Source organism: Sminthopsis crassicaudata, chromosome 1 (assembly GCF_048593235.1).
Source record: "Sminthopsis crassicaudata isolate SCR6 chromosome 1, ASM4859323v1, whole genome shotgun sequence".
Lineage (NCBI taxonomy): Eukaryota > Metazoa > Chordata > Mammalia > Dasyuromorphia > Dasyuridae > Sminthopsis > Sminthopsis crassicaudata.
The window spans coordinates 32863402-32888752 of NC_133617.1; the positions used below are offsets into that span (position 1 = coordinate 32863402).

The 25351-nt window shown below is 40.8% G+C and overlaps 1 protein-coding gene and 1 non-coding gene across 2 annotated transcripts in view; both read left to right on the plus strand.

Moving 5' to 3' along the window:
• The first annotated feature begins 9944 nt into the window (after positions 1-9944).
• Positions 9945-25351, plus strand: part of LRRC43 (leucine rich repeat containing 43) — a 28640-nt gene continuing 13233 nt past the window's right edge. Inside the window, exons 1-5 of the mRNA XM_074298215.1 lie at positions 9945-10290; positions 17633-17893; positions 20596-20706; positions 22340-22479; positions 24684-24922. Of these exons, the coding sequence (XP_074154316.1) occupies positions 10192-10290; positions 17633-17893; positions 20596-20706; positions 22340-22479; positions 24684-24922 (850 nt within the window). The 5' untranslated portion in view covers positions 9945-10191. The remainder of the gene's footprint in view (positions 10291-17632; positions 17894-20595; positions 20707-22339; positions 22480-24683; positions 24923-25351) is intronic.
• LOC141552438 (U6 spliceosomal RNA) lies at positions 21576-21682 on the plus strand. The gene has a single exon (XR_012485218.1). It is a non-coding gene; the product is annotated as a U6 spliceosomal RNA (small nuclear RNA).

Sequence of the window (25351 nt, forward strand, 5' to 3'; positions counted from 1 at the left end):
CAGTAAAGTCACTAGGCAGAGTTGCCAAAGAGTTAGACCATTCTTGTTTCCTATTCCCAGGAGAAAAATGCAAAAACTAAAATTTCCCTCCAACTTCCCATTACTCATTGAGGGAAATTTTATTTTAAGCGTTGGGTGATAGGATTCTATATTTAGAACTAGAAGAGACTGTAGAGGGTAATTCAACTCTATTTTACAGATGAGGAAACTGAGTCACAGAGAACGTGAGTAGGTTTTTTAGGGTCACACAAGTATCTGCCACTAGTTTAGACTTAAGTAAATCACTTTTCCTATCTAAGAATCCACTTATTTATAAAATCAGGACAGAGGAGGAGAGAAGACTGTGAACTAGATTGTACCTTCAGTGCCCTCCATATTTCAATGCCTTGAGACAAAGCTCTACCTTAATTATGTATTTACTTCTCTTCACCCTCCCCCAATAGAATTTAGTGAGGAATAATCACAAGAACTACAGAGTAAGTGGTTTGATTTGTGACAGTCAGTTTTTTAATATTGGCAATTTTCTAATATAATATGTACTCTAGTTAAATGAAATCTCCCCAGAAGCTAGTTTTGTTTTTTCCCTTTCTGTTTTCAGGAAGAAATAAATGATAATGAGAAGCCACTAGTAAGGCTCTAGTCACAGAGTAACTTCTAAACTATGCCGAAGAGTTGATGACATCTACTCCAATCTTTTCCATCTTTTGTCTAAGTGATATAGAAAGTGTGTCTGAGGCCTGGGGAGTTCCTCAGTAGTCAAAGGGAAATTAAATTCTAGTCATCAAACTAAAACTTCTGAAGATAGGAAAGTAAATTCACAGGCCTTAGAAAGGTTTCCAACAAACTTTGAAACCAAAAAATTTTCTCTGGCCAATTCTCACTTAGCTAGAAAATTCAATAAACAAAAACCATCCTCCCCCATAGCTCTGTCCTCAAAAAACCCTAAGTAAGCTTTTTTATAGAAAAAAATTGCTCTCTTAGCTCGTGTAATGGAAATAACTGGATCTGGAAGTAGGTGATGAATTCAAATCCAACTTAAGCAAGTCCTTTTGCCTCTTGTTTCCTCACCTGAAAAATTGAGATAATAATAATTAATAATATTATTTTACTTCACTGATTTGTTATGATAGAAGTTCTTTCAAAACTTAAGTGCTATATAAATGTTTTTTACCCTCTTGAGGGGGAGGGAATGAAAGGATGAACCTGTAATTTAATTGGTGCAAAAGTTTCTCAGCAAAGAAATCCCCCAATCAATGCTAATCGGTAACTACTCCAATATTGATCATCAAGAGCTTCCTACTCTCTCTTTTTCCTTATCTCATACCATTTAGATGTCTTTTTTTCTATATCTTATGTCATTCCTGTTTCACATGAAGAGGTAGCTCTTCTCCTTTCCAAGGCAGACTCCTTTACACCCATATTCCATTCAATCTTCTCCAGCACTTTGCAGCTTCTATCATCTCCACTTTTTCACCAATCTTCAATCTCTCAAATGTCTCCTAGTTGCTTCTTCACTATAAACACACCTATGTGTCTCCTTCATGCTAAAAAAAACCAAAAACCAAAAAACAACCCTCATTTGATTTGAACATCTTCATTAGCTTATTCTCCTTTGTGTGTCTTTTCCCTACTGTGGTTCAATTTTTTTGAGATGGCCATCTACATTGAGTGCCTCTACTGTCTTTCCTCTGTTGTTGCTATTGTTGTTCAATGTTTTGTGATCCATTTGAGGTAATGGAAAAGTTATTGGAGTGGCTTGCCATTTCCTTCTCCAATTCATTTTACAGATGGTAGGGATTGAAAACAGTTAAGTGACTTGCCGAAGGTCACACAGCTAATAAGTATCTGAGACCAGATTGAACTGTTCTTCCTGACTCTAGGCTGATTCTTCCTCACTCTAATTGACCCTCCTTTCTTAACTATTTAATTCTCAGCAGTCCTCCTTGTGTTCTCATCATTTAACTGAAAATGCTTTCTCAAATTACCATTGATTTGTTAATTATCAAATGGCCTTTTCTTAATCTTTATCTTTCTTGATCTTTTTACAATCTTTGACATTGCTGACCAACCTCTTTTCCTGGTATGTGACCCTGCTTTCTCCTAGTTCTCTTCTTACCTGTCTAAACTCTCCTCCTTATCCTCTGCTGGATCTCCATCCAGGTAATACCTACTAACTGTGGGTGTTCCTCAAGGTTTTGTCTTGACCTTTCTTCACTTCTCCCTCTATACTATTTCCCTTGGTGATTTCATTAGTTCTCATGAATTCAATTATCAAATCTTTTCCCCCAATTTAAAAAACATTTTATTTAAAGTTTTGGGGTTTAAATTCTTTCTCTTCCTCCATTCCCTCCCCCCCCTCCCTGAGAGGATAAACAATCAGCTATAGAAATACATATGTAATTATGTAAAACATTTCCATATTAGTCATTTTATATCAGATGACTCAAATAAAAGAAAAAAAAAGAAAGGAAGGAAGTGAAAAATAACATATCTCAGTATATATTCAATCTATAGTAATTCTTTTTCTGGAAGTGGATAATATGCTTCATCATTAGACCTTTGGGATTGTCTTAGATCATTGTATTACTGAGAATAGCCAAATAATTTCCCAGTTCTTCATTGGACAATATTGCTATTATTGTGTATAACATTCTCCTGCTTCCGCTCACTTCACTATGCATCAGTCTATATAAGTCTTTTCAGGTTTTTCTGAAATAATCCTGCTTGTCATTTCTTATACCAAAATAATATTCCATTAAAGTTATATACCACAGCTTGCTTAGCTACCCTGCAGTTGATGAGCATCCCTTGGACTTTCAATACTTCACCACCACAAATGCTGCTATTAATATTTTTCCAAATGTAGTTCCTCTCTCCTTTTTTGGATGTCTTTAGAGATATAGACTCAACAGTGATATTCCTGGGTCAAAGAGCATATGAAATATGAAATATGAAATATCAAAGAGCTCTTTGAGCATAGTTCCAAATTGCTCTTCAGAATGGTTGCATTGGTTCACAACTCTACCAACAATGCAATAGTGTCCCCATTTTTCCACATCCCCTCCAAGTGTTTGGTCACATGAGCCACTGACCCCTGTGAAGTTGTACTTCACAGTTTTTTTTTTTAAATTTGCATTTCTCTGGTTAATAGTGATTTAGAGGATTTTTTTCATATGACCATGATAGCTTTGATTTCTTTGTCTGAAAACTGCCCATTCATATCTTGACCATTTGTCAATGGGGGAATAACTTGCATTTTTCTGAATTTGACTCAATTCTAAATGTATTTGAGAAATGAGACCTTTATCAGAGATATTTGTTGCAAAATACCTCTTTCCAATTTTCTGCTTTCTTTATAAATTTGGTTGTATTGGTTTTGTTTGTGCAAAAATGTTTTAATTTTATATTATCAGAATTACCTATTTTACATTTTGTAGTGCTTTCTATACTTCTTCGGTCCTAAATTCTTCTCTTATCCATAAATCTGACAGATAAATTATTTTGTGGTCTCTTAACTTGCTTATAGTTATCATCCTTTATGTATAAGTCATGTACCATCTTAATATTATTTTATTATAGGGTTGAGATGTTTGTCAAGTTTTCTCAGCAATTTTGGTCAAATAATGAGGTTTTGTTCCAAAAGTTTGGATTTGGGGGTTTATCATATACTAGATTACTATGATCATTTACTATAATATAATTTGCATCTAATCTATTCCACTATTATATTTCTTAGCCAGTATCATATTGTTCTGATAATCATTGTTTTATAATACAGTTTGCGATCTGATATGATACTTTTTTCATTAATTCCCTTAATATCCTTGAAATTTTGTTCTTCCAGATGAATTTTGTTATTACTTTGTTCAGCTCTATAAAATAATTGTTGATAGTTATATTGACATGGTGCTGAATAAATAGATTTATTTAATAGATTGTAAAGATAGAATTGTCATTTTTGTTATAGGGACTTGACCTACCTATGAGCAATTAATATTTTCCCAATTGTTTGACTTTATGATAAATCATCTTTATGGAGATGATTCTCGGATTAATTCATCTAGCCCTAACTTTCAGAATGAAATCACAAACTGCTTAGTGGACTAGATGTCCCATGGATATGTCTAAAACTAAACTCAATAATCTTTCCCTTCAAATCCTTGTTATTTCCAAATGTCTGTATTATTATCAAGGGTTCTAATTCCAAACTTCTGCATTATTATCAAGAGTTTTAATCATTCTGGTTTGAAATCTTGTCATCATCCTTTATTTCCATTCCACCTACCCCACATGGCCAAAATGCCAAGACTTTTTATTGTTCCCTTCACAACATTTTAAAAATATATCACTCTTTCTTTCCACTCAAATAGCAGCCACACTGGTGATATCCTTTCATATATGTATTATTGCAATAAGTTTCTGCGTGGTCTCCCTGCCCCAAATCTTTCCCTGCTCCCTATCCATCTCGATTCAGATATCAAAATTATCTTCCTGACAATGTCATCCTTTATTTTTTTATATTTTATTTTTCGAAATCGATGCAAAAATAATTTTCAACATTCACTTTTTTAAAACCTTGACTTCCAAAATTTTCTCACTCTCTTCTGCCTTCCCTCCTCTCCAAGACAACAAGCAATTCTATATAGGTTAAACATACATACAATTCTTCTAAACGTATTTCCATATTCATCATGCTGTACAAGAAAAATCAAATCAAAAGGGAAAAAAAAAGCAAAAAACAACAACAAAAAGGTAAAAATACTATACTTCGATCCACATTTGTAGTGTATGATTTGTAGTATGCTGGAAAAAAGAGCCTGGACACTATTTTCCAGCAAATTATCAAAGAGGACTGCCCAGATGTTTTAGAAACAGAGGGTAAAATAGTAATTGAAAGAATTCATCTACCACCTACTGAAAGGGACCCTAAAATCAAAACCCCAAGAAATATAATGGCCAAATTGCAGAACTATCAGATAAAGGAAGAAATACTGCAAGCTACTAGAAAAAAATCATCAATTCAAATATGGAGGAGCCACAATAAGGATTATCCAGGATCTAGCAACGTCCACATTAAAGGATCGAAGGGCCTGGAATATGATATTCCGAAAGGCTAGGGAACTTGGTATGCAGCCAAAAATAACTTAACCAGCAAAAAATGAGCACCTTGTAAGAATTCTAACATTCAGTCTCCATAGTTCTCTCTTTGGATTCGGATAGCTCTTTACATCACAAGTCTATTGGAATTGTTTTGGATCTCCTCACTATTGAAAAGAGCCATATCCTTCAGAATTGATCATCACACAATGTTGCTATTACTGTATACAATGATACATTGGTTCTGCTCGCTTCACTTAGCATCAGTTAGTGTGTCTCTCCAGGCTTTTCTGAAATCATCCTGCTTGCTCATCATTTCTTATAGAACAATAATATTCCAAAACATTCATGTACCATAACTTATTCAGTCATTCCCCAACAGATGGGCACCCACTCAGTTTCCCTCCTTTAAGATCTCTTTGGGATATAAACCCAGTAGAAATGCTGCTGGATCAAAAGGTATACACAGTTTGATAGCCCTTTGGGCATAGTTCCAAATTGCTTTTAGAATGATTGGCTCATTTCCCAACTCCACCAACAATTCATTAGTGTTTCAGTTTTCCCACATCCCCTCCAACATTTGTCATCTTAGCCAATCTGAGAGGTGTGAACTGTAACTTCAGAGTTATATTAATTTGCATTTCTCTCATCATTTTTTTTCATGTGACTAGAATTGGTTCTAATTTCTTCATCTGAAAATTGTCTGTTCATATCCTTTGCATGTCATCTTTTATTCAGTAAACTTTGGTGGTTCCCAACCACCTCGTCAAGGATCAAATATAAAATCTAGCTTTGCCCTTTATCACTGCCCCTTTCCCGCCTTTCCCACAATCTTCTCCCTTATGTGAGGGATAGAAAATCCTATCCAAAAATGACTACTCAGAGACCTCTCAAAGTAAAAAGCAGAAAAGTTGTTTATTTAATAAATTCTCATGAGAATGAGCAATTCCACCGTGAGGAGGGAAAGAGAGAAAGCTCATGGTAGAAGGGCTAAAGAGCTAGGAAAAGATATACAGTTTTTATAGGTTTTAATTACAAAGGATTACATCATAGGTTGGGAAACATTAAGGGATAGGTGCCCCCCCCCCCTTAATTGGATGTTATTCGTGCCAAAAACAGCAGATTCCCTGGTTCTGGTAGGAACCATACATCAGTTGTCTAAACATTGATAACTTGAACAGTGATAAATGTCTTCATTCTGGGTTAAATTCCTATATCTAAAATCTAAGTAAAATTTGGCTGATACTCAACATACTTATGCAGATCACAGAGACCTAGAGAAAAAGGAATTTAACATTCTTGTAAGCTCTTCACCATATCTTACTCCACACACTTCCCTGTGTACTAGGACAGGACTTCTTAAACTGTTTCCATACAGGATTCCTTTTAGCCCAAGAAATTTTTTAACGACCCTGAATAGATGGGTACATAAAATTGGTATACACAAACTAAACATTTACTGATAATAAATTACAAAGAAACTTATTTTTTTTAATTCTTTGGTATTTTGCCACTTATTAAAGGTGAAGCAAATTTTCATACTAATGAGATGCATATGCTTGTTTATTTTTATGTAAAAAATTAAATCTTGTAATATTTTATATCTTTTGCTGTTGTCAAATTTTTCCTTCTCCCCACATTCAGTTAAGTGACCCCATATGAAGTTAGAATTCACAGATTAAAGCTTTGTTCTAGTACATGAATGCTACTCATAAAGGACATTCTCACCACATCTAGAACATTCTCCCTCACTTTCCTCTTTCAGGATTCAGCTCAAATTCTACTTTTTAAAAATTTTAACTTTAGAAAAACAACTTTAAAAAACTTTAAAAGGTTAAATTTAAACTAAAAATTGTCTTTACAGGATGATTTCAGAGAGTCTTGGAGAGACTTATATGAACTGATGCTAAGTGAAGTAAACAGAACCAGGACTTCAGGAGATCGTTGTACAACGGAACAACAAGATTATATGAAGACCAATTCTGATGGAATTTTCAACAATGAGATGATTCAGGCCAATTCCAATGGTCTTGTGATGAGAAGAGCCACCTACACCCAGACAGAGAACTATGGGGATTGAGTGTGGATCACAACATAGCATTTTCACTCTTTCTGTTGTTGTTTGCTTGCATTTTGTTTTCTTTCTCTTTTTTTCCCTTTTTGATCTGATATTTCTTATGCAGCATGATAATTATGGAAATGTGTACGGAAAAATTGTGTATGTTTAACATATATTGAATTACTTGCCATCTCAGGGAGAGGGTGGGGGAAGGAGGGAAAAATTTGGAACACAAGGTTATGCAAGGGCGAATGTTGAAAATTATCCAAGAATTAATTTCTTTCTTTTCCTTCCTTCCTTCCTTCCTTCCTTCCTTCCTTCCTTCCTTCCTTCCTTCCTTCCTTCCTTCCTTCCTTCCTTCCTTCCTTCCTTCCTTCCTTCCTTCCTTCCTTCCTTCCTTCCTTCCTTCCTTCCTTCCTTCCTTCCTTCCTTCCTTCCTTCCTTCCTTCCTTCCTTCCTTCCTTCCTTCCTTCCTTCCTTCCTCCCTCCCTTCCTTCCTTTCTTTCTAAAATAAAAAAAAAAATAAATAGTGCTTTATTGTCATCCAGGAGGAGTCTGATGGGGCCCACTAAGATGTTGGGACAGTCTAGGGCTCAGCTCCATGAATGTCGCGCTCCCGAGATAAAGGGTTGGAGCGATGGGGCAGAAGGTGATGGCTCTCGGTAGCCTGGACCGCTTCCTGGGGAGCCGTTGGCGCTCAGACGAGCCCCGTGAAGGACCCGGAGGGAAAGGGTCCCGGCACGCCATGCTTGGCGTGGATCTCCGGGCAGAGCGGGGTCCGGAGACGCTCGCCCTCCGCAGCTGCAGGAGGTGCCCACAGTGATGGCGCCGCGTCTCTCTCGGGGTGTGCTCTCCCCGGGGCGCTGCGGGCCCTCTCCGGGAGGCCTTGGTTTGGGGGAGCCCGAGCGCTTGCTTCACACCTGGAGCGGCGGCAGCGCGGGCGCACGTTGGCAGAGCTCACCTGCAGGGGGGGGGGGCCCTACGGCCCCCGCGGGGACACGCCTGGACAGGCCGGGCTGCCGCTGCTGGAGGCCGGGGGGAGCGCACGCCCCATTGTGGGCGCTACGGCCCCCCCACCTCCCTTCCCCCCCTAGCCCTCAGCCTCCCAACCCGCGGCTGCCCCCCGCAGTGGTGCCCCATGGCCTCCCTACTTCTACTTTTCCTTCTCGCTCCCCCTTTCCCTCCACAGCTCCGCTTGCGCCTCCTCTCTGAGATCACCCCTCGCTCCTGGAAGCGGGGCCGCGTTTTCGCCTCCTTTGTACCCTCGGGGTTTAGCACCGGGCCTGGCGCCCAACAACAAGCACAAGCGAAGTGCTCAATAATAAGGATTAATTAACACCGAAGCTCAGAGAGACTTTCAACGAATGGGCGAGTAGTTACCTGCAGGGTTACCCCGGACACCATTCAGAAGTTCCCGGGGCCTCCCCTCGTGGTCACGTGAGGCAGCTTTCCCAGGGGATAGTCTGTACTGGCGTTAGGAAGGTCTGAGTTCAAATCCCGCCCTCAGAGACTTCGTAGCTCTGTGACTTTGGACAAGTCACCTACTGCCTGTACTTAATTTCTCCAACTATAAAACAGGGGTAATGATAGCGCTTATCCCCACAGAGTCATTGTGAAAATCAAGTAAGGTTATATTTGTAAAAAGAAATCAACAAACACTTAGCCTGGCAAAAATAGATGCTACATAAATGCTTGTTCCCTCTCCCGCCTCATCTGCACAGTAAAGAAAATCATATAATGACTTTATTAGCATTTTTTGAGGATTTAGATGCACTGGTTCGATCCTTGCATTTTGGGTGGGCTAGGGGAAAAAAGAGCAAGACTTAAGGATGTGGTTTATTGGGGTGGGAAAAATGGGAAATTGCACTTCTATAGTATGCGAGCTTTTTGTTAATGACAGGATGAAATGCTTCCTGCCTCCTTACACCTTACTCCCCTCACATTCCTTTCTGTCCAGTGGTCTGGCCTGCTGGTGACCTCACAAACAAGACCCGCCATTCCAGCATTCTCTCCGGCTGTCCCCGGGGCTGCCTCCTGGCGTCCTCCAAGCCCCAGTTTAAATCCCACCTATAGGGGCAGCTAGGGGGCGCAGGGGACAGAGCACCAGCCCTGAATTCAGGAGGACCAGAGTTCAAATCTGGCCTCAGACACTTAACACTTCCTAGCTGTGTGACCCTGGGCAAGTCACTTAACCCCAGCCTCAGGGAAAAAAAAAATAAATCCCACCTATAACCACTCAGTGTTGTTATTTATCATGTATCCTGTAGGATCTTGTTCGTATATTTGCTCTTAGCACGACTGAGGACACAAAAGAAGGTTCCTGCCCTCAAAAAGCTTACAATCTAAAGGAGACGGCAAGCAAACAAACCTATACAGACGGGGATAAATGGTAAATAACCGGGGCAGCTGGTGGCGCAGTGGATAGAGCGCCGGCCCCCCGAAGTCAGGAGGTCCTGAGTTCAAATGTGACCTCAGACACTTAACAATGTGTGACCCGGGCAAGTCACTTAGCCCCAATTGCCTCAGCAAAAATAAATAAATAAATAAATAAAATGGTAAATGTCCAGTAATAGTTATTAACAGAGTGGCCCAGAGCAGACACTTAATAAATGATGATTGAGGTAAGGAAACTGAGGATCGTGCAATTCTGCGCAAGCGCGGGCCAGAAGGGAGGCGGGCCAGAGCGACGCTTTTACTGTTGCCTGGCAACGCACTCCCGCCAGTACCTCTGGGCGCCTGTCTTTTCTCAGACTGTCCCCCTCAGACACCCGTCCCTCTTAAGGCCTCGCGCCCCCTTCCCATGGGCTTCTCGCCCCCCTCCCCCCCCCGCTAGGGCTCCTACTTCCAGCTCCCTTAAGCCTCTCTCCCTTTCCCTCCCTGGACCTTGTCCCCCTCCCCATTAGGACCTCGCTCTCTCTTCCCCTTTTTAAGGAGTAGGGCCCTCCTTCCCCTGAGGCCCCGCCCCCTCCCCGCGCGACCCTCCAGGTCCCTTCCGCCCCCCCGGGGCCTTGTGGCCCTTGTGCCCCCTCCCCATCATGGAGACAAAGCAGGGGGTCGTGACCGTGAGCAAGGCTTTCCAGGAGCACCTGCGCCAGCTGGGGCTGCACGAGTTCCCGTGCGGGATGGGCAGCTGGGTGAGCGGGGGCTTGAGGGAGGGGGACCTCGGGCCCCGCCCTGGCAGAAGTGAGGTCCCCCCGGGGGGTGCTGTGGGTCAGTGATACCCTCCCACTCCCAGTTTAGTCCCTCTCTCCAATGCCCCCCAGGCCGGCCTCAGAATTTAGCCCCCTAGGACAGGGTTCTAGTCTTCTTGGAGCAGGGTAGAGAGAATCTGTAATCCTGAAGCTGGTAAACCCCCACCCAGGGAAGGGCTGTCAGCTTCCGCCATGAACTCCAACCCAAGGTGGAAAGCACCCCAAGCTCCTGACAAAGTGGGAACCGCCCCCGCCCTTCCCCCTCCCGCGGGACCGCTCCCGGGGACGCGCAAAGCTTGTAACGTGGGGGATGCAGAATTTGTAGTCAGAGTAAACGCCCCCCTCTTACGACCCGGGAGAGCTCCGGGCCGAGAAGAGGCTGCCCTCGGCATGTGCACCTGGCAAAGGTGCAGCTGCTGCTCCAGGGCGTTAGCCTGGGTGTAGAGAGGCCTGGTCACTGCTAGGGACGTCTCCCAGCTCTGCCGCAAAGGATCACTTTTATAAACGGACACTGATCTCACAGGGACTGTGGTGGAGGGGCCACTGCCCCCCCTTCTGCGGCCTTCCTCACTTGTGCAGAGCTTGCGCCCGAGAAAAGTGTGTCCCGTAAACCCCCTGGCACCGAGCGCCTGGGGCCAATGGAAGGTTCTGTGCCCGGGGCAGGGCTCGTAGAGCAGAGCTTGTCTCTCTAGGAGGACTCTCAGTTTCCAGCGCACAGTTTGGTCCCTACTCCCAAACTGCTTTATAAAACAAAGGGGAAAAGTGGCGGTCAGAGGCCAGGGGCCACGGTAGAGCTTCTTGCCCTGGCGAAAGGGTCTTAGCTCTAGTGACCTCAGTATAAAATCTGTACATCCAAGGGGCTCCAGGCCCCAGGATAGGGTCTGTCACTCCAAGAGCGGCTCCGAGCCCCAGTGCAGAGCTTGCCGGCTGTTATTTGTCATTTATAAATATCTGTTAATTTAATCTTTAATCCGAGCTTTGTCAAACACTGGTGAAAATGAAAAAGGCAAAAATCAGAGTTCTACTCTCAGGAGCTGGGGATTCTAAGAGATAGAAATTGAGTTTTGGTTTTTATTTTAAGCTATAATAATATAGAAATTTCTAACTCCTTTATATATCACTTCATAATCATGTCAATATTGTCGTATGTATCACATGTAACATTATGATATAATTGTAATAGTGTGTTCACAATCATAATTATATCACTTCCTTTATAGTTTTGGGTGATTGTAACATTGTAACATTGTAACCGGATTGTAACATAAACTTCATAGCACACACAAATTTTGTAAAAAGAAAATTCTAGTAGGTTAAAATGAGCAGCTGATTTGGATATAAAAAATGATACCATCTGATGGAAGTGGATATCTTCAACATAGAGAAGATCTAATTCACTTCCAGTTGATCAATGATGGACAGAAACAACTACACCCAGAGAAGGAACACTGGGAAATGAGTGTAAAAAGTTTGCACTACTGTCTTTCTACCCAGGTTACTTATACCTTCGCAACCCAATACTTAAAGTGCAACAAGAAATTCGGTTCTGTACATATGTATTGTACCTAGGATATACTATAACATATTTAACATGTATGGGACTGCCTGCCATCTAGGGGAGGGGGTGGAGGGAGGGAGGGGAAAAATTCGGAACAGAAGGGAGTACAAGGGATAATGTTAAAAAAAAAAAAAAACTATGCATATGTACTGTCAAAAAAGTTATAATTATAAAATTAATTTTAAAAAAATTAAAATGATACCATGAGCAAATGAGGGGAGCATGGAATAGTCTACTTGTTAGATTTGTGGATAAGGGAAGAATTTATGATCAAACAAAAATAGAAAGTATTATGTGATGTAAAATGGCTAATTTTGATTACAACAAATTTAGTTATTCTTATTTGTAAACCTATTTCATTCACCTTCTAGAATGTTATTCCAGATTCTTTCTTTATAGTGGTAGCAGCTAAATCATATGTAATCCTAATTGTGATTTCTTTGGTGCTTGAATTTTTCTTTTTTTGCTGTTTGCAGTGATTTTTCTTTGACCTGGAAGCTCTGGATTTTGGTTACAGTGTTCTGGGGAGTTTGTGGTTTGTTTTAGGAAGTGATCTATGGATTGTTTCCATTTCGACTTTGCCCTGTAGTTTTAAGAAATCTGGCCAGTTTTCCTTTAGGATTTCTACGATGTCTGGATTCTTTTTTTTTTGGTCATGGCATTTATGTAGTCTAATGATTATTTCATTTTTTCCCCTTGATCTGTTTTCCAAGTCTAGTAAGGGTTTTTATTTTAGGTTTTTTTTGATGCTATAAAATACTTTATTTCTATTAGTCTTTTGATTTTGTCTTAACATTTCTTGTCTCATGGAGTCATTGGCTCCTGTTTGGCACATTGAAATTTTCAGGGAATTTGTTGTTTGGGCAACTTTTTTTTTTTTTTTTGCTTATAATGCTTTTTAAAAATTTTTACTCATTGGATTCTACTAGACTATGAGGTTTTTTGAAAGCAGGACTGTGCCTTTTATCATTTTATCTCTTATCACTGGCATGTAATAGGCATTTAACAAAAGTTTTTTGAACTGAATTCTCGAAAGAGTAGATAATAGAGGAATAAAGGAGAAGGGGAAAGAGATATACAGATGTAAGAAACAAAATATCTTGCCAAGAACTCCACTGATTCACAGATGAATGCAGGAAAGATTTATTTTACATTCTTGCAAGAATGGGTGTCTAGACACACTTTTGAGACTTCAAAAGCAGCATTTTATTTCCTATCTTGAAGCACAAGTCCCTCCCCTGATTTGCCATTAATTGAATGTTATAGAAGTTACATGACATGAATCTCCATTACATAGCCTGTCCCTTTGGGAAACCTTTCGATTGGTACCTTTTTTTTCTCTTCCCAATTTTTTCTTCCATCGCTTTCATTTCCCCTCATTTTTCCTTCTAGCACTCTATTTTCACTTCTAAAAACATTGTAATTCCATTTTTAACCTTTTGCTTCAACTATTCCAGTAATGCTACTAAAATTAGTGCCAAAGATGTGTTTTTCTTTAAAGATTTGTTTGTAGCTGTTTTGGAGTCATTCTTTTCTTCTGGATTTATGTCTTTAGCATCTCTGCCACCAGAAAAGCTTTTTAAGGGAGTATTCTTTTTTGGTTTTCTCATTCTTCTAGCCTACTTCTTAACTTTGGAGTTTATATTAGGGCCATGGTCTGTACTCTTGGAGAGGTCTGGATTGGTTCCATTGCTGCTGTCTCAGAGTACTGAGTATTGTGTTATTCTGAGATCTCAGGGACATCTCAGTCAGGGGACCTGCAAATTTTCAATGCTCCCCAAATTGGGTAAAGTCTGATTGCTTTTTCTCCCAAGTTTCTAAGCTGAGTTTGGGTCTGAGAAACAGTGGACTGTTGTAGCATCACTGTCCAACTGGGATGCTCTCCAGATTTCCTTTGATCAGAGATTCCCATCCTGATTATTCTTCTTCAGGCTTCAGATTAGGCTAGAACCTGGAATTGAGACAACACTCTGTTCCTGGGATCTGAGCCACACTGCTGCTTCTTGCTTCCCTTAATATATTGCCTGGGGACTACTTCTGAATAGCACCCCTTGATATATAAGCCCCTCCTTTGGTCCTCCCTGGAGTGATCTAGAACTGGGTAGTAAATGAAGTTGCCTCAGTCCCTAAGGGGGATTTAGGACCTCTTCTTGTCCCTGGTTCCCACAGTAAAGAGCCTCTTGGTAGGTGCTAAAATGCTCTGCATAGCTGCTTATGGCCAGACCCTGTCCTCTCTCTGCCTTATTATGCTGACCTGGGTTGGAAAAAACTGTGAGTTTTTCCCTTCTAAATTTCCCCATCAGGATTCAGACTTTCTAGATCTGTTTGAAAGAGTTTTGGCATAGTGACATAAAAGCTACTCTACCAACTTGACTCCATCCCAAAGAATTTCTTTGAACATCTGTTGAAATAATTTTGAAATGCTCCCAGTTCCAATAGGTGAGAATTGGGGGATTCCAGATAACATAGCACTATATAGTTCTTTTGCAGGCTCAGGAAAACAGGCCCAACACTTTCTGAATTGGTTTGTTGGATACTTTGAAAATTCTGAGTTTTATAGGACCGATGCATGCTTGGAATTGACAGTTAACTCTCTTTCCATCTATGAAATCATTTGGGGCTCATTCATATGTTCTCTAACTTCAATATGTTAAAAATCTATATTTTTGTTGGGGCTCTGTGTGATTTCCCAATTCAGATAGCAATCCTCTTTTTAGTGGATGGCATTTAGTAGATGGCAAATGTGGCCTCCCCAAAAATCTGTTATCCCCTATCCATCCATCTGATGATGAACCTCTTTAGATTTAGCTAGACTGATTCTCAGAAAACACCCCCACTGATTCTGAAAAGTCACACAGTCATTTCCAAAGCTTTTTTTCAGCTTGGTAGAATTAGGCTGTGCTTTGAGATTCTGAAATTGCTGCTTTGCCGTGATGAAGCTTGGGAATAGTAATTTAACATTGATTTTGTAGTTATTTCATGCCTGTATTTCTCAGCCAAATTACAAAATCCTCAAAAAGAGGGAATTGTGACTTTTAATTCTTGGGCCTTTTCCCAGGTAATCAACAATCTAACTGCTTTGACTCTCATGTGGTGTTCAATCAATCTCAACCGTCTATTGATTTTCTTGCTCTTATTTTCTTGAAACCATAATTTACTGTTTTCTTTTGGTTTTATATCAACTTCATTTTTCATATATCCGTCCTTTCTTCACTACTCATGAAGCTCTCCCTTGTACTGAAGAATACAAAAGGGAAAAAAAGACAGTTCCACAAAATCAACCACTTATAGGGCAACTCAGGTGATGCTCCATATCTCTGCGAGGGAGGAAGTGCTTTTTCTTAACTTTTCTGCTTGACCAAGCTGAGTCATTATAATGACACATGATGTTCAGTTTTGTGCCTGTTGGTATTTTTTTCCATTTACATCAATGTGAGCATTGCTTTCATGGTTTTAATTACTTTCCTCTTTGTCAAGTTATGTATGTTTCCGGATTCTCCATATATGTAATTTATGATGGCACAATAATATTAATTATACTACAATTTATTTTGCCTTTCCCCAATTGATGGGCATCTAGTGGAGTTCCAATGCTTTGCTAACATAAAAGATACTGCAATGAATATTTTCTATCGTTTATCTTTTTTTTCACCTTTTTTGTTTTATTGATACCTTTTTAACTATCAGAGTTGCTTTTTAGGGGAGGCAATCAGGATTGAGTGACTTGGCCAGGGTCACTCAACTAATAAGCGTCAAATGTCTGAAGTCAGATCCAGGTTTTCCTGCTCCCAGACTCGCTTTTTGATAGAACCTCCCCCTAATTCCCCTGTTGTACCAAAGAAAAACGAGGAAGTGAAACTCCAGATTAACATGACTCTCTTGACATCCTGTGGTCTCATGGTGCAAGCAGCATTCTGTATACATCTACATTAAATATGTCTTTTAATTTTCTATTTAAATTTAATGTCTTTTGCATCACCTTCTCTTCCTCCACCTTCTCTTAGTCAGAGAGCTATCCTTTATAGCAAAACTATTGAGCAAGAGTAAACAAAACCATGGGCAATTATGACAGTGTATACAGTATTCCACATCCATAGCCCACCACTTCTGCTTTGAAGAAAGGGGATACATTTTCTGATTCCTTTTTCAGGAACAAATTTGGTCATCAGTAGACATCATTCAATTTCTTTAGTTGCTGTTGTTTTTTCATCTTTATGTTCTTTTCTTGATTTGATTTCCTTCATTTAAAAAAAAAATTAGTTCCTATCTTCCCATGCTTTTCTGTATTTATCATACTCATTACATTTTCTAGCTCAATGGCATGCCATTATATTCTTATATCACTTCTTTCTCCATTTCCCATGATGAGCATCTACTTGTATTTAGTTCTCTACTGCCACAAAGTGCCGTTAAGAATGCTTTTCTCATTTTTAAAAATTATCCTATCTTGTTTCATTTTGTAAACCACCTACAAAATGCGCAGATAAAAATTCCGCACTGATCATAGAAGGTCTTCCTCGCCAGATAATCTTCAGAGACAAGTACCAGGAGGCTGCTATTGCTAAAAGTTGTTTTTAAGAAGAAAACCAAATGTTGTAACTGTTATCATGTTAAAATCTACCTCATCCGTATTTCTTGGTTAAGGCAAAGAATTGTTATAACAATTGTTAAAATGTTTAGTTTGGTTTCTTAAATTCCAGTTGAGTAATATATGTATGTGTGTATATGTACTTACAGTCATAGTACTATAGTATTATGTAAATACTATGTACATAGTTATTATAGTTTTGTTCACCTGCTTCAAAGAAAGGTATACATATATTCAATTTTACAAATATTTATCAAGAATCTATGCTTAGGTATCAACAGAAGTAATCAACAAACCCCAACTGTGTGTCAAGCATTGACAGAAATACAAAGATAAATGAGGATCATAGAACTACATTTACCATTTCTAGTTGACTGTTTGAAATAACTAGCAGCTATTGCTATGGGACAGTTAGGTGGTGCAGTGGATAATCGCATGCAAGTTTAGATCCAGCCTGAGACACTTACTAGCTGTGTGACCCTAGACAAGTCACTTAACCTTGCTTGCCTCAGTTTCATCATCTGTAAAATGAGCTAGAGAAGGAAATGGTTTCCCATCTTACCCAGTCCCCCAAAACAAACAAACAAAAACCCCCCAAACAAACAAGAAATTGTTTGGCCAGTGGTTTCCTATTGCTTCTAGGACAGGTTTCTTAATTGGGGATTTCAAGCTCATCTCCAATTGACTCCCAAACACTTCCCAGACTTTCTCCCTTCCTCTCACATTTGTCACAAACATTATGCACTCGCTCCAGCATCTGGGATTGCCCTCTCTCTCTTTTCCCCTCAGCTTCATAAAATCCCTAACTTCTTTTAAAAAGCTTTATTCAGAAGTCACCTCCAATAACAAGCCTTTCTGGGCATCCTCCGTCATTGTGCTTTCTCCTTTCTGATATTACTTGGTATTTACTTTTCTAGATTCTATACCTAAGTTGAACTCCTCTGGCTTTTTATTTAGACTCATTAAGGAATATCACTTTCTTACTTTCTAGAGTTTAAGCTCCTTGAGGGCAGGAACCATATTATTCTACCTAGCAAAAAGCCTTTCCCACAATAGGCTCCCGGGAAATACTCGTTGGATGAATGGATATTGTCAATTATCAGTTTAAACTTATATGAAATCTCCTTTTTCTACTATAGAACAGGACTCGTTTTTCCTCTCAAAACTTGAAATCCTGGAAAGGTTCAATTCCTAAAATACCAGATGATGTTCCCCCTGAAGAGGAGACCGTAGATGCCCTGTTGAGGCTGGTACAAAGTACAAAGTCTCCCTGGGCTCAACCCAAGGATGCAACCACAGAAGACCAATACCTGAGAGAGCTTGCCATCCACAACCCCCTCATCATTGAAGATGACTTCTTGTTCTCCTATTTCACATCCCTCCGAGTGGTAGACAAAGGGGTAAGTTCTGGAGACAGGAGATGGAGATTAATAGTACAAATGGGGAGCCTTCCTTCCAGAAATTATTGGTAAATTGAAGACAAAGAAAGGGAAATAAAGGGGGAATATAGGGAGCCTAGAACCACCAAGTTCTATTCTCCCTTTGTAGTTAACTTGGGAAATTTGGACTGAGGGGAAATAATGTTGATGACAAATTGAATAAGAAGGATTTTCCTAACATAACAGGCTGGCCTAGGAGTTTTGGTCACTTCTCTCCACGCTTCAGTTCCCCGCTCTGTAAAATGACTCAATAACCTTTGAAGTCACTTGAGGGTCAGAACATATGCTAACCTGGTCCCGCTTATCCAGAAGAATGGGCTGCTTGCTTTGTTTGGCCATCATGAGTCTGTTCCCTAGATCCTTGGAGGAAATTCAGGTGTACATCCACCCACTGGATTCCTTCCCCACCCATCTTATCAATAATCCTGGTTTATGACTTTTACTTACTAATGAAAAATCCATACTGGTTGTGTAGAAATAGGGTTGAGCTTGTAGATTTTAGTGGCCAAGAGTTAAATTAATGGCTTATCTTTATTTTGTTTCTGAATCAAGGGGATTTTTTTTAAAAAGTCATCTAGCTAGACACATGCTATGTTTACTTCTTTTTTCTGTTTTTTTAATCTCTCCCATGATTTTCCCATTTGCTCTGATTTTTCTCTCCCAAGATAACAATGTGTATTAAAAATAAATAAACCAAAAAAAAAAAAAAAATCAAATCCAATGAGTTACGAAGCAGCCAAATGCCGAGATAACACTGTATGTTGTTCAGGTTCTATTTGTGTCATTTTCACCTGTTTATAAGTTTTCAAAATGGTCTCGGAAAATCTAAACCAGGACTAGTCCTGAGGAGAAACAGCATAGCCATCACCCACCTACTCACCAGGAAGCTCTCCTTCCTACCCCCAACCTACCCACCCCCTGAAATTGGTTAGTTTGGGTTTAAGTGTGCATACGACATATATGGGCTTCATTAGTAAATTAGACTAAAATCTTCACTTTGCGTAATTATACTTCACATGGGACTGGAGAGAGAAAGATAAGGCAAAGTGCCTGCAAGGTACTTGTCAGTCTAAGGAGAGGCAATAAATATGTAAAGATAAAAGAACATGTACAGAGAAGATGCACAAAAGAGAAAGCAGTTGATGGACTTGTAAGAAACTAAAGCTCTGAGGAGGTGTTGCTGGGGGAAAGTTGTAGAATTATGGAAGAGAATACTAATAAGGCAGCTAAGTGGTACAATGCATAGAGCACAGGCCCTGAAGTCAAGAGGACCTGAGTTCAAATGTGGCTTCAGATACTTAACACTTCCTGGCTGTGTGACTCTGGGCAAGTCATGTAACCTCAATTGCCTCAGACAAAAAAAAAAAAAAAAAAAAAAAAAGGAAGAGAATCCTAAGATTATTGAGTCCAGAGATTCCTAATAGATTTCAGGGACTCTATGAACTTGGTGTGCATATATATATATATATATATATATATATATATATATATATATATATATATTTATGCACACGCAGAAATATAGATACACATATAGTCATGTCTATATGTATACATTTTTCTACTAACTTAAGAAATGTAGGATTTCCTTCAATTATTTAAAAATATGATTGTATAGGATTCACCAGGTTGCCAAAAAGGGGTCTATAACACCAAAAAAGTGAAGAACCTCTGATCTAATCAACTTTTTCCTTTTACACATGAAGCCCAAATATATATATATATATAATCTTGCCCAAGATCATACATGAGTTACTATGCATGTGACTCAGGGCTTGACACCCATTATTTCAGAGAACCTTTCATTGTGCAATATGGTTTCTTCATGACCACATATCAGTGGACTCTTTGAGCTGGAATTCCTTCCATTGGGATAGGTCATGATTCTTTGGTACCTTCTTGTTCTTGTATTTGTTTTCCCATAGCTCCTAGAGCAAAACTGTAATCTATGTTGTGTCATGGTCTCCTACAACAGTATCTAGGGAACCTCATGGAATAGTTCTCAGAATCATGTTTTTAAATGCAAATAATAAAATATATAGGATTACAAAGGAAACAAATTACATGGAAATACAGTTGTCAAAATACTAAAAAAAAAAAAAAAAAAAAAAAAAAAAAGACATCCACAGCCCCCAAATTGGGAACCCCTGTCCAGAGGATATACTACTGTGTTGAGGGCTTGCTTCATCTATGTTGTTTGGCATTTTGTGGGGGTTGGTATAACATTAGGGGGGAATCTCTTGCTCTCACCACAGCATCCTTCCCACCATTTTTTCAGATCATACATTTCCTGAATTATGTCTCGTATACCTCTTCTTAAACATTGGTTATCCCTGCAAATACACTACAGCCGACTTTGGCCCTCCATGTGTCCTTCGTCAATTTAGCCCTACTTATTTCTTTGGAGTTTTTTTTTTTTTTTTAGAGTTTGTGGTATTCCAAAATTCATAGTTGTATACAGTCAAAACTGGAAGAATGTGTTTGAAAGAATAGCTTTTTATGCCAGGAAGCAGTTTGGGATCATTAAAAGTTCAATGAGATTTCTTAAACATATTCTTAACTCCATTTAGATGAACAAGAATGTTGTTTTGCCTAAAATTAAAAAAAAATGATGGCACTGACTTGTGCTTTGGGAACAAAAGCTGCTCTCCCATATCTTCTAGGTCACCCTGATTGATGAGGACCTGCTGAAGTTCCTGAAGCTTGAAGAGCTGATACTGAGTGCCAACCGAATCAAGGAGGTAGATCCCATGAATCTGCCCCCAACTCTTAAGGTAACAAGTGGCTGATATTCCACGAGTCTTTCAGAGGTGTAGAAAGCCGAACCCCAAACATGCAGAGGGGTATGGCCAGTGCCATTGGGCTGAATGCAGTGGGGCATCTCTGGGTCTTTTCAAATGTGAGTGAGCCTGTAAGTGGGCTTTTTAAAAGGCATTCCCAGGTTTAAGTTTGAAGGCTAAATCCTCAGAATATTTGATTTAGTGCCAAGAGGGAGTGAAGAATGCAGTTCTGCAACATGCTGAGTAAGAGCTGAACCAGAGCCTGGTGGAGAGATTTTGAGAAGGGAAGAAGAGCTCTCTCAAACTCCTGCCACTTTGGAGACCTTTCTAAACTCCCCCCATCCCTTTGTCCCTTTGATTCTGCCTGAGATCAGCCTTATTTCCAATCCAGAAATATGTTCCTATAGCCACAGTTCTCCTCCCACCCCTCAGTTTTTTGTTTTCCCTTAAAAATGAAAGCAAATCTTCTAAACCTTGCTATAGGGAGCTTTTCTCCCCAAATTCCTATTGGTCTTCCCCATAATGCTCCCCTCCTCATCCAACCAATAAAATATGTTACAAAGGAATTAGGGCCCTTTCATTTCTTCAATAAATATTAAGTTGATATGAAAGGGCATGTAACATATGACCAAGGGTCCTAGCAAGGAAGGGACTCTAGACCCTCTAGGGAGGGGCCCAGTGCTGACCCTCCAGGAAGAAGGAATCTTTTTTTTTTCTTTTCCTCTGTCTCTGCCCTCAATTCCAGAGAGATATCTAAAATATAACTTCAGGATAGCATATAAAGAAGGTCCCCCCAGACCTTCTATATGCTATCCTGAAGTTTTATTGGACAACCAAGGTCCCTTTTAGAAAAGGGCCCCCAGGTGCTCACTTCAGCAGCACATATACTAAAATTGGAACGATACAGAGACTATTAGCATGGTCCCTGAGCAAGAATGACACTCAAATTTGTGAAATATCCATATTTTTAAGACAAATGTTTATAACTATAAAAAAGGGTCTTCAGTGTAACTTCAACTATAAATGCCCTCACATACAAAAGGCTCCCAGGTGTTTGTGAACCCATACAGAAACCAGAACACATCTCCATAGACACGAGTCTCCCCTTCTCTGAGAAGTGCTAAAGCCTTAATCCAGTATTCAGGAACCCTCAGATGAAGAGATTGCAGCCAAGGCTGGACAGGAGCATTTCTCAGCCTCACTAGTCATTGCCTGATCCACTCTGCCTCACCTTGGCTAATCACTATTGCCATGTGATTCCCTGCCTCTAAAGTTCAAGGGAGGAAAAACCTTCGCCAACAGAGAGGGTCTCAAAAGAGCAGCCCGTTCTTACAGACCAGCATGGGGAAAATGGCCCTTCTCCAGAATGACCTTCTGGGGCCCCAGTCAGTGAGTCCCATCAGAAGGGACCAGACTGAGAGTCTAGTTTGTCCAGACTGGTCAGCAGTATCCCAGGGCAGTAAAGTTACTGTTACGACACCATCGAAGGATATATGTATCAGGACGGTATGACCAGTTTAACAGAATTTTCCTTCCCGACTTCCCTGGGCTTCCAAAGAAGGAAGGCAAGTAGTTCTGTTTGCTTTTTCCTTCTGATCACTGCCTCTGTGTTGTTCTTCTGGCTCAGGTCCTAGAGCTCTATGGAAATGAGATGACCAGTATCCAGTGTCTGTGCTCACACCCCCCTCCAGCCCTCCAGCATTTGGGCGTGGGCCACAACAGGCTTCTTGGCTACCTGGAAAGCCACTACATCACAGCCACTTACTGGTAACTGAGACCTCTTTATTGGGAGGGGGTGGGGATGGCCTGGGGTGGAAAGGGGAGAGATTCCAAGCCAGATGTGGACATTTCTTTCTTGGTGGATAAAAGGGTTTGATTTGGGTCTTTTTTTTTTTTTTTTTTACCACTTCTTGGCTTATGGCTACCAACTTCTCATCCAATCCACTAAATGAGGGAAATCCAGAAAGCAATCACTGATTTAACATGAATTTTTTTTTAACCAATTAATTGTGTCAGAGTCTATGACATATTGCATGTATTTATTTGAGATATTCCTTAGTTATTGAACACACTGTGTTCATGCTTGTATTACACGGGTTCAGCTCTTATTTATGATCTGTGGTGGGTCAGCCATGGAAAATCAGAAGTACCAGTGCATGGTACCTTGCCATGCACTCTCCAATTAGTGTGTCTCGTGTTAGGTAGAATTTCCAGAGTCTAATACCATTTGTTTTTTTCCTTTCTCACATTCTAAGAAATTGTGCTTCAAGATTATCGCAAAAGGTACCTGGGCAAGTTGTTTTTTGTTTGTTTTATAAGAGTAGATTGATCTTGAAAGACCAGTCTCCATATTCAATGGAGGCCTGTTCAACTGAATTTCCAAGCTCTTTAGAAGAGAAAAAGAGCTTTGATTAGTCAAAATGGCAAATGAGCCCAAATCCCAGTCTTTGACCATCACTTGTCCTCTCCCTTTTTCTGCTGACCCAGACTCCCATGTTATATATAATCATCGGAGATTCCCCAGCCCTCTGTTCTTAGTCCTGGGCAAAATTGCTAAGAAAAAAAAAAAGCCTCTATTACGCAGTCTGATTAATAAAGAGAGTTAGCCACAGATAATTCATATAAACCTTGTTTCAAAATTGAATAAATGGAACACATATCTGGTGTATAGATTTGCCCTCTTTCCTGTGAGCTGTGTAACTGATTGTTCCTGCCCTTCATAGACTGAGTTCTGAGAGTGTCCTGTTGGAGGACTTGTTGTAAAAGGGTAGGAAAGATCAGAGTGAGGATGTTTATTCTGTGGGAAATTGTTAGTATTTCTTGTGACTGAGAGATAAAGCACCGATAAGCTGTTCCGAGTAGAGGGTTTTTTGGGGAGGGGAGGAAGGGATTTTTTTCCCCTTTGGTGTTTGGAGCTCAAATCTGTTTCATTTTTAATTTGTGTCAGGGGGAAAATCCAGCCTGTGGCCATTCTTTGCTCTCTTTGCCATGTCCCCAGGCTGAGCCCTTGAGAAACTAGTACTCAGCTTTCCGACCTCACAGCATCATCTCTGGCCGGAGAGGACTTTGGCCCTTCTTAGCTTGGACAAGGTGGTTTCTGCTGCTCTTGGCAGCCGGCTCGCCTGCTCACCGCCCCAGGAAGTGTCTGAGACCCGGTTCAGACCCAGATGTGCCCGACTCCAGACCCAACCTTCTGTTTTCTGGCTGGATCCTCCTCAGTCTCAAAGCACTCTTGTCTGGTCTTTTTCAGCTCATCTAGTGAGAGCTTGCCATGTTCCAGGGCTGGAGATGGGGTGGGCTCCTTCCAGAAGTGCCCGGACATGGGATGTCTCCAGACCAGGGTCAGCACCCTGCTCCGATTCCGAGGGTCTCTGCTGCCATCAGGGTCACCGCCCCCTCTGAGCACTTCTGGGGATAGATGATGGCTCAGGTTTAGAGCATGTCTTGGGGCTTGTGTTTTGCAGATTAGGCAGGATGTCATTTATGTCCAGCACCAGTCACAGGGCCTGACCCACGTAAGTGCTGGATCCTTACTTGTAGGTTGATCGATTGGGGTAAGGGGCCACGGGCCGAGGGACATTAGCTAGCGATGTAAAGGAACTAGGGATGATTGGAGCCATCGGGGAGGAATGGACTTGGAAATGGAAAGCGCACAAATTTAAAATCCAGTCCCACGAGCCTTTGTTAAGAAGTCACTGCACAGGCAGTGAAAAGCAGGACAGATCATTGAGGAGTTTGCATTCTAGTGGAGTAAGTATTTAAAATGTCTCATCATTAAATAATTAAAGGTGGTATTGCAGCTTTCATATTTTCTATATGTACCTGTCGACACCGTGTGCACTCCTAACTGGTCATTCCTGCAGTTAGCAAGAATTAGCTGACCAGGAGCCGAGGGATCCGGTGCCAGAATTCCCAGTGAGAGCTCTGGGTGCGCCACAGCCAGCCATTCTCAGGGACAGTTTCCCTTCTAGGCCCAACCTGGTCTCCCTGGACCTGGGCTACAATGACTTGACGGAGCTGCGCTTCATGGTTGCTGGCCTGTGTACCCTGTCGCAGCTGAGACTGCTGGTGCTGCAGGGAAACCCTCTGGCCCTGGTGCCCCATTACCGGGGCTACATCGTGGACTGCCTGCCCCAGCTCTACGTGCTAGACGACATCACGGTGTCCCCTGAAGAGAGGCACCTGTTCCAGGGCCTCAGCTGCAAACTGGGTGAGGCGCTTTTTCCTCTAACCCTTCCCCTGTGACGTAGAGGTTGAGACAGCTGGTTGGTACCATAGCCAAGTCACCAATAAGACCTTAGTGCAGATTCAGCTTCTGCTGTGTGACTGTAGGCAAGTCACTTAACCTATTTGCCTCAGTTTCCCTGTCTGTAAATATGAGGATGATACTAGAAGCTACCTTGTGGGGTGCTTCAGAAGATCAAATGAGATACCTGTGAAAAACTGGTATTAATAAATATTGGTCATCGTTATTTTCTACTCCACTGCAAGTCCCCCGACAGGATCAGCTCCTGCTAAATTGCATCAAATGGGAGCAAGGTCTCCCACTTCCACAGCCATGGGAGCCTCCCCAGGCCAGGAAAACATCCCTTTAAACTAAAACCTCCTTCAGTACTTCATAGGTTTGTTGCTGACCAAA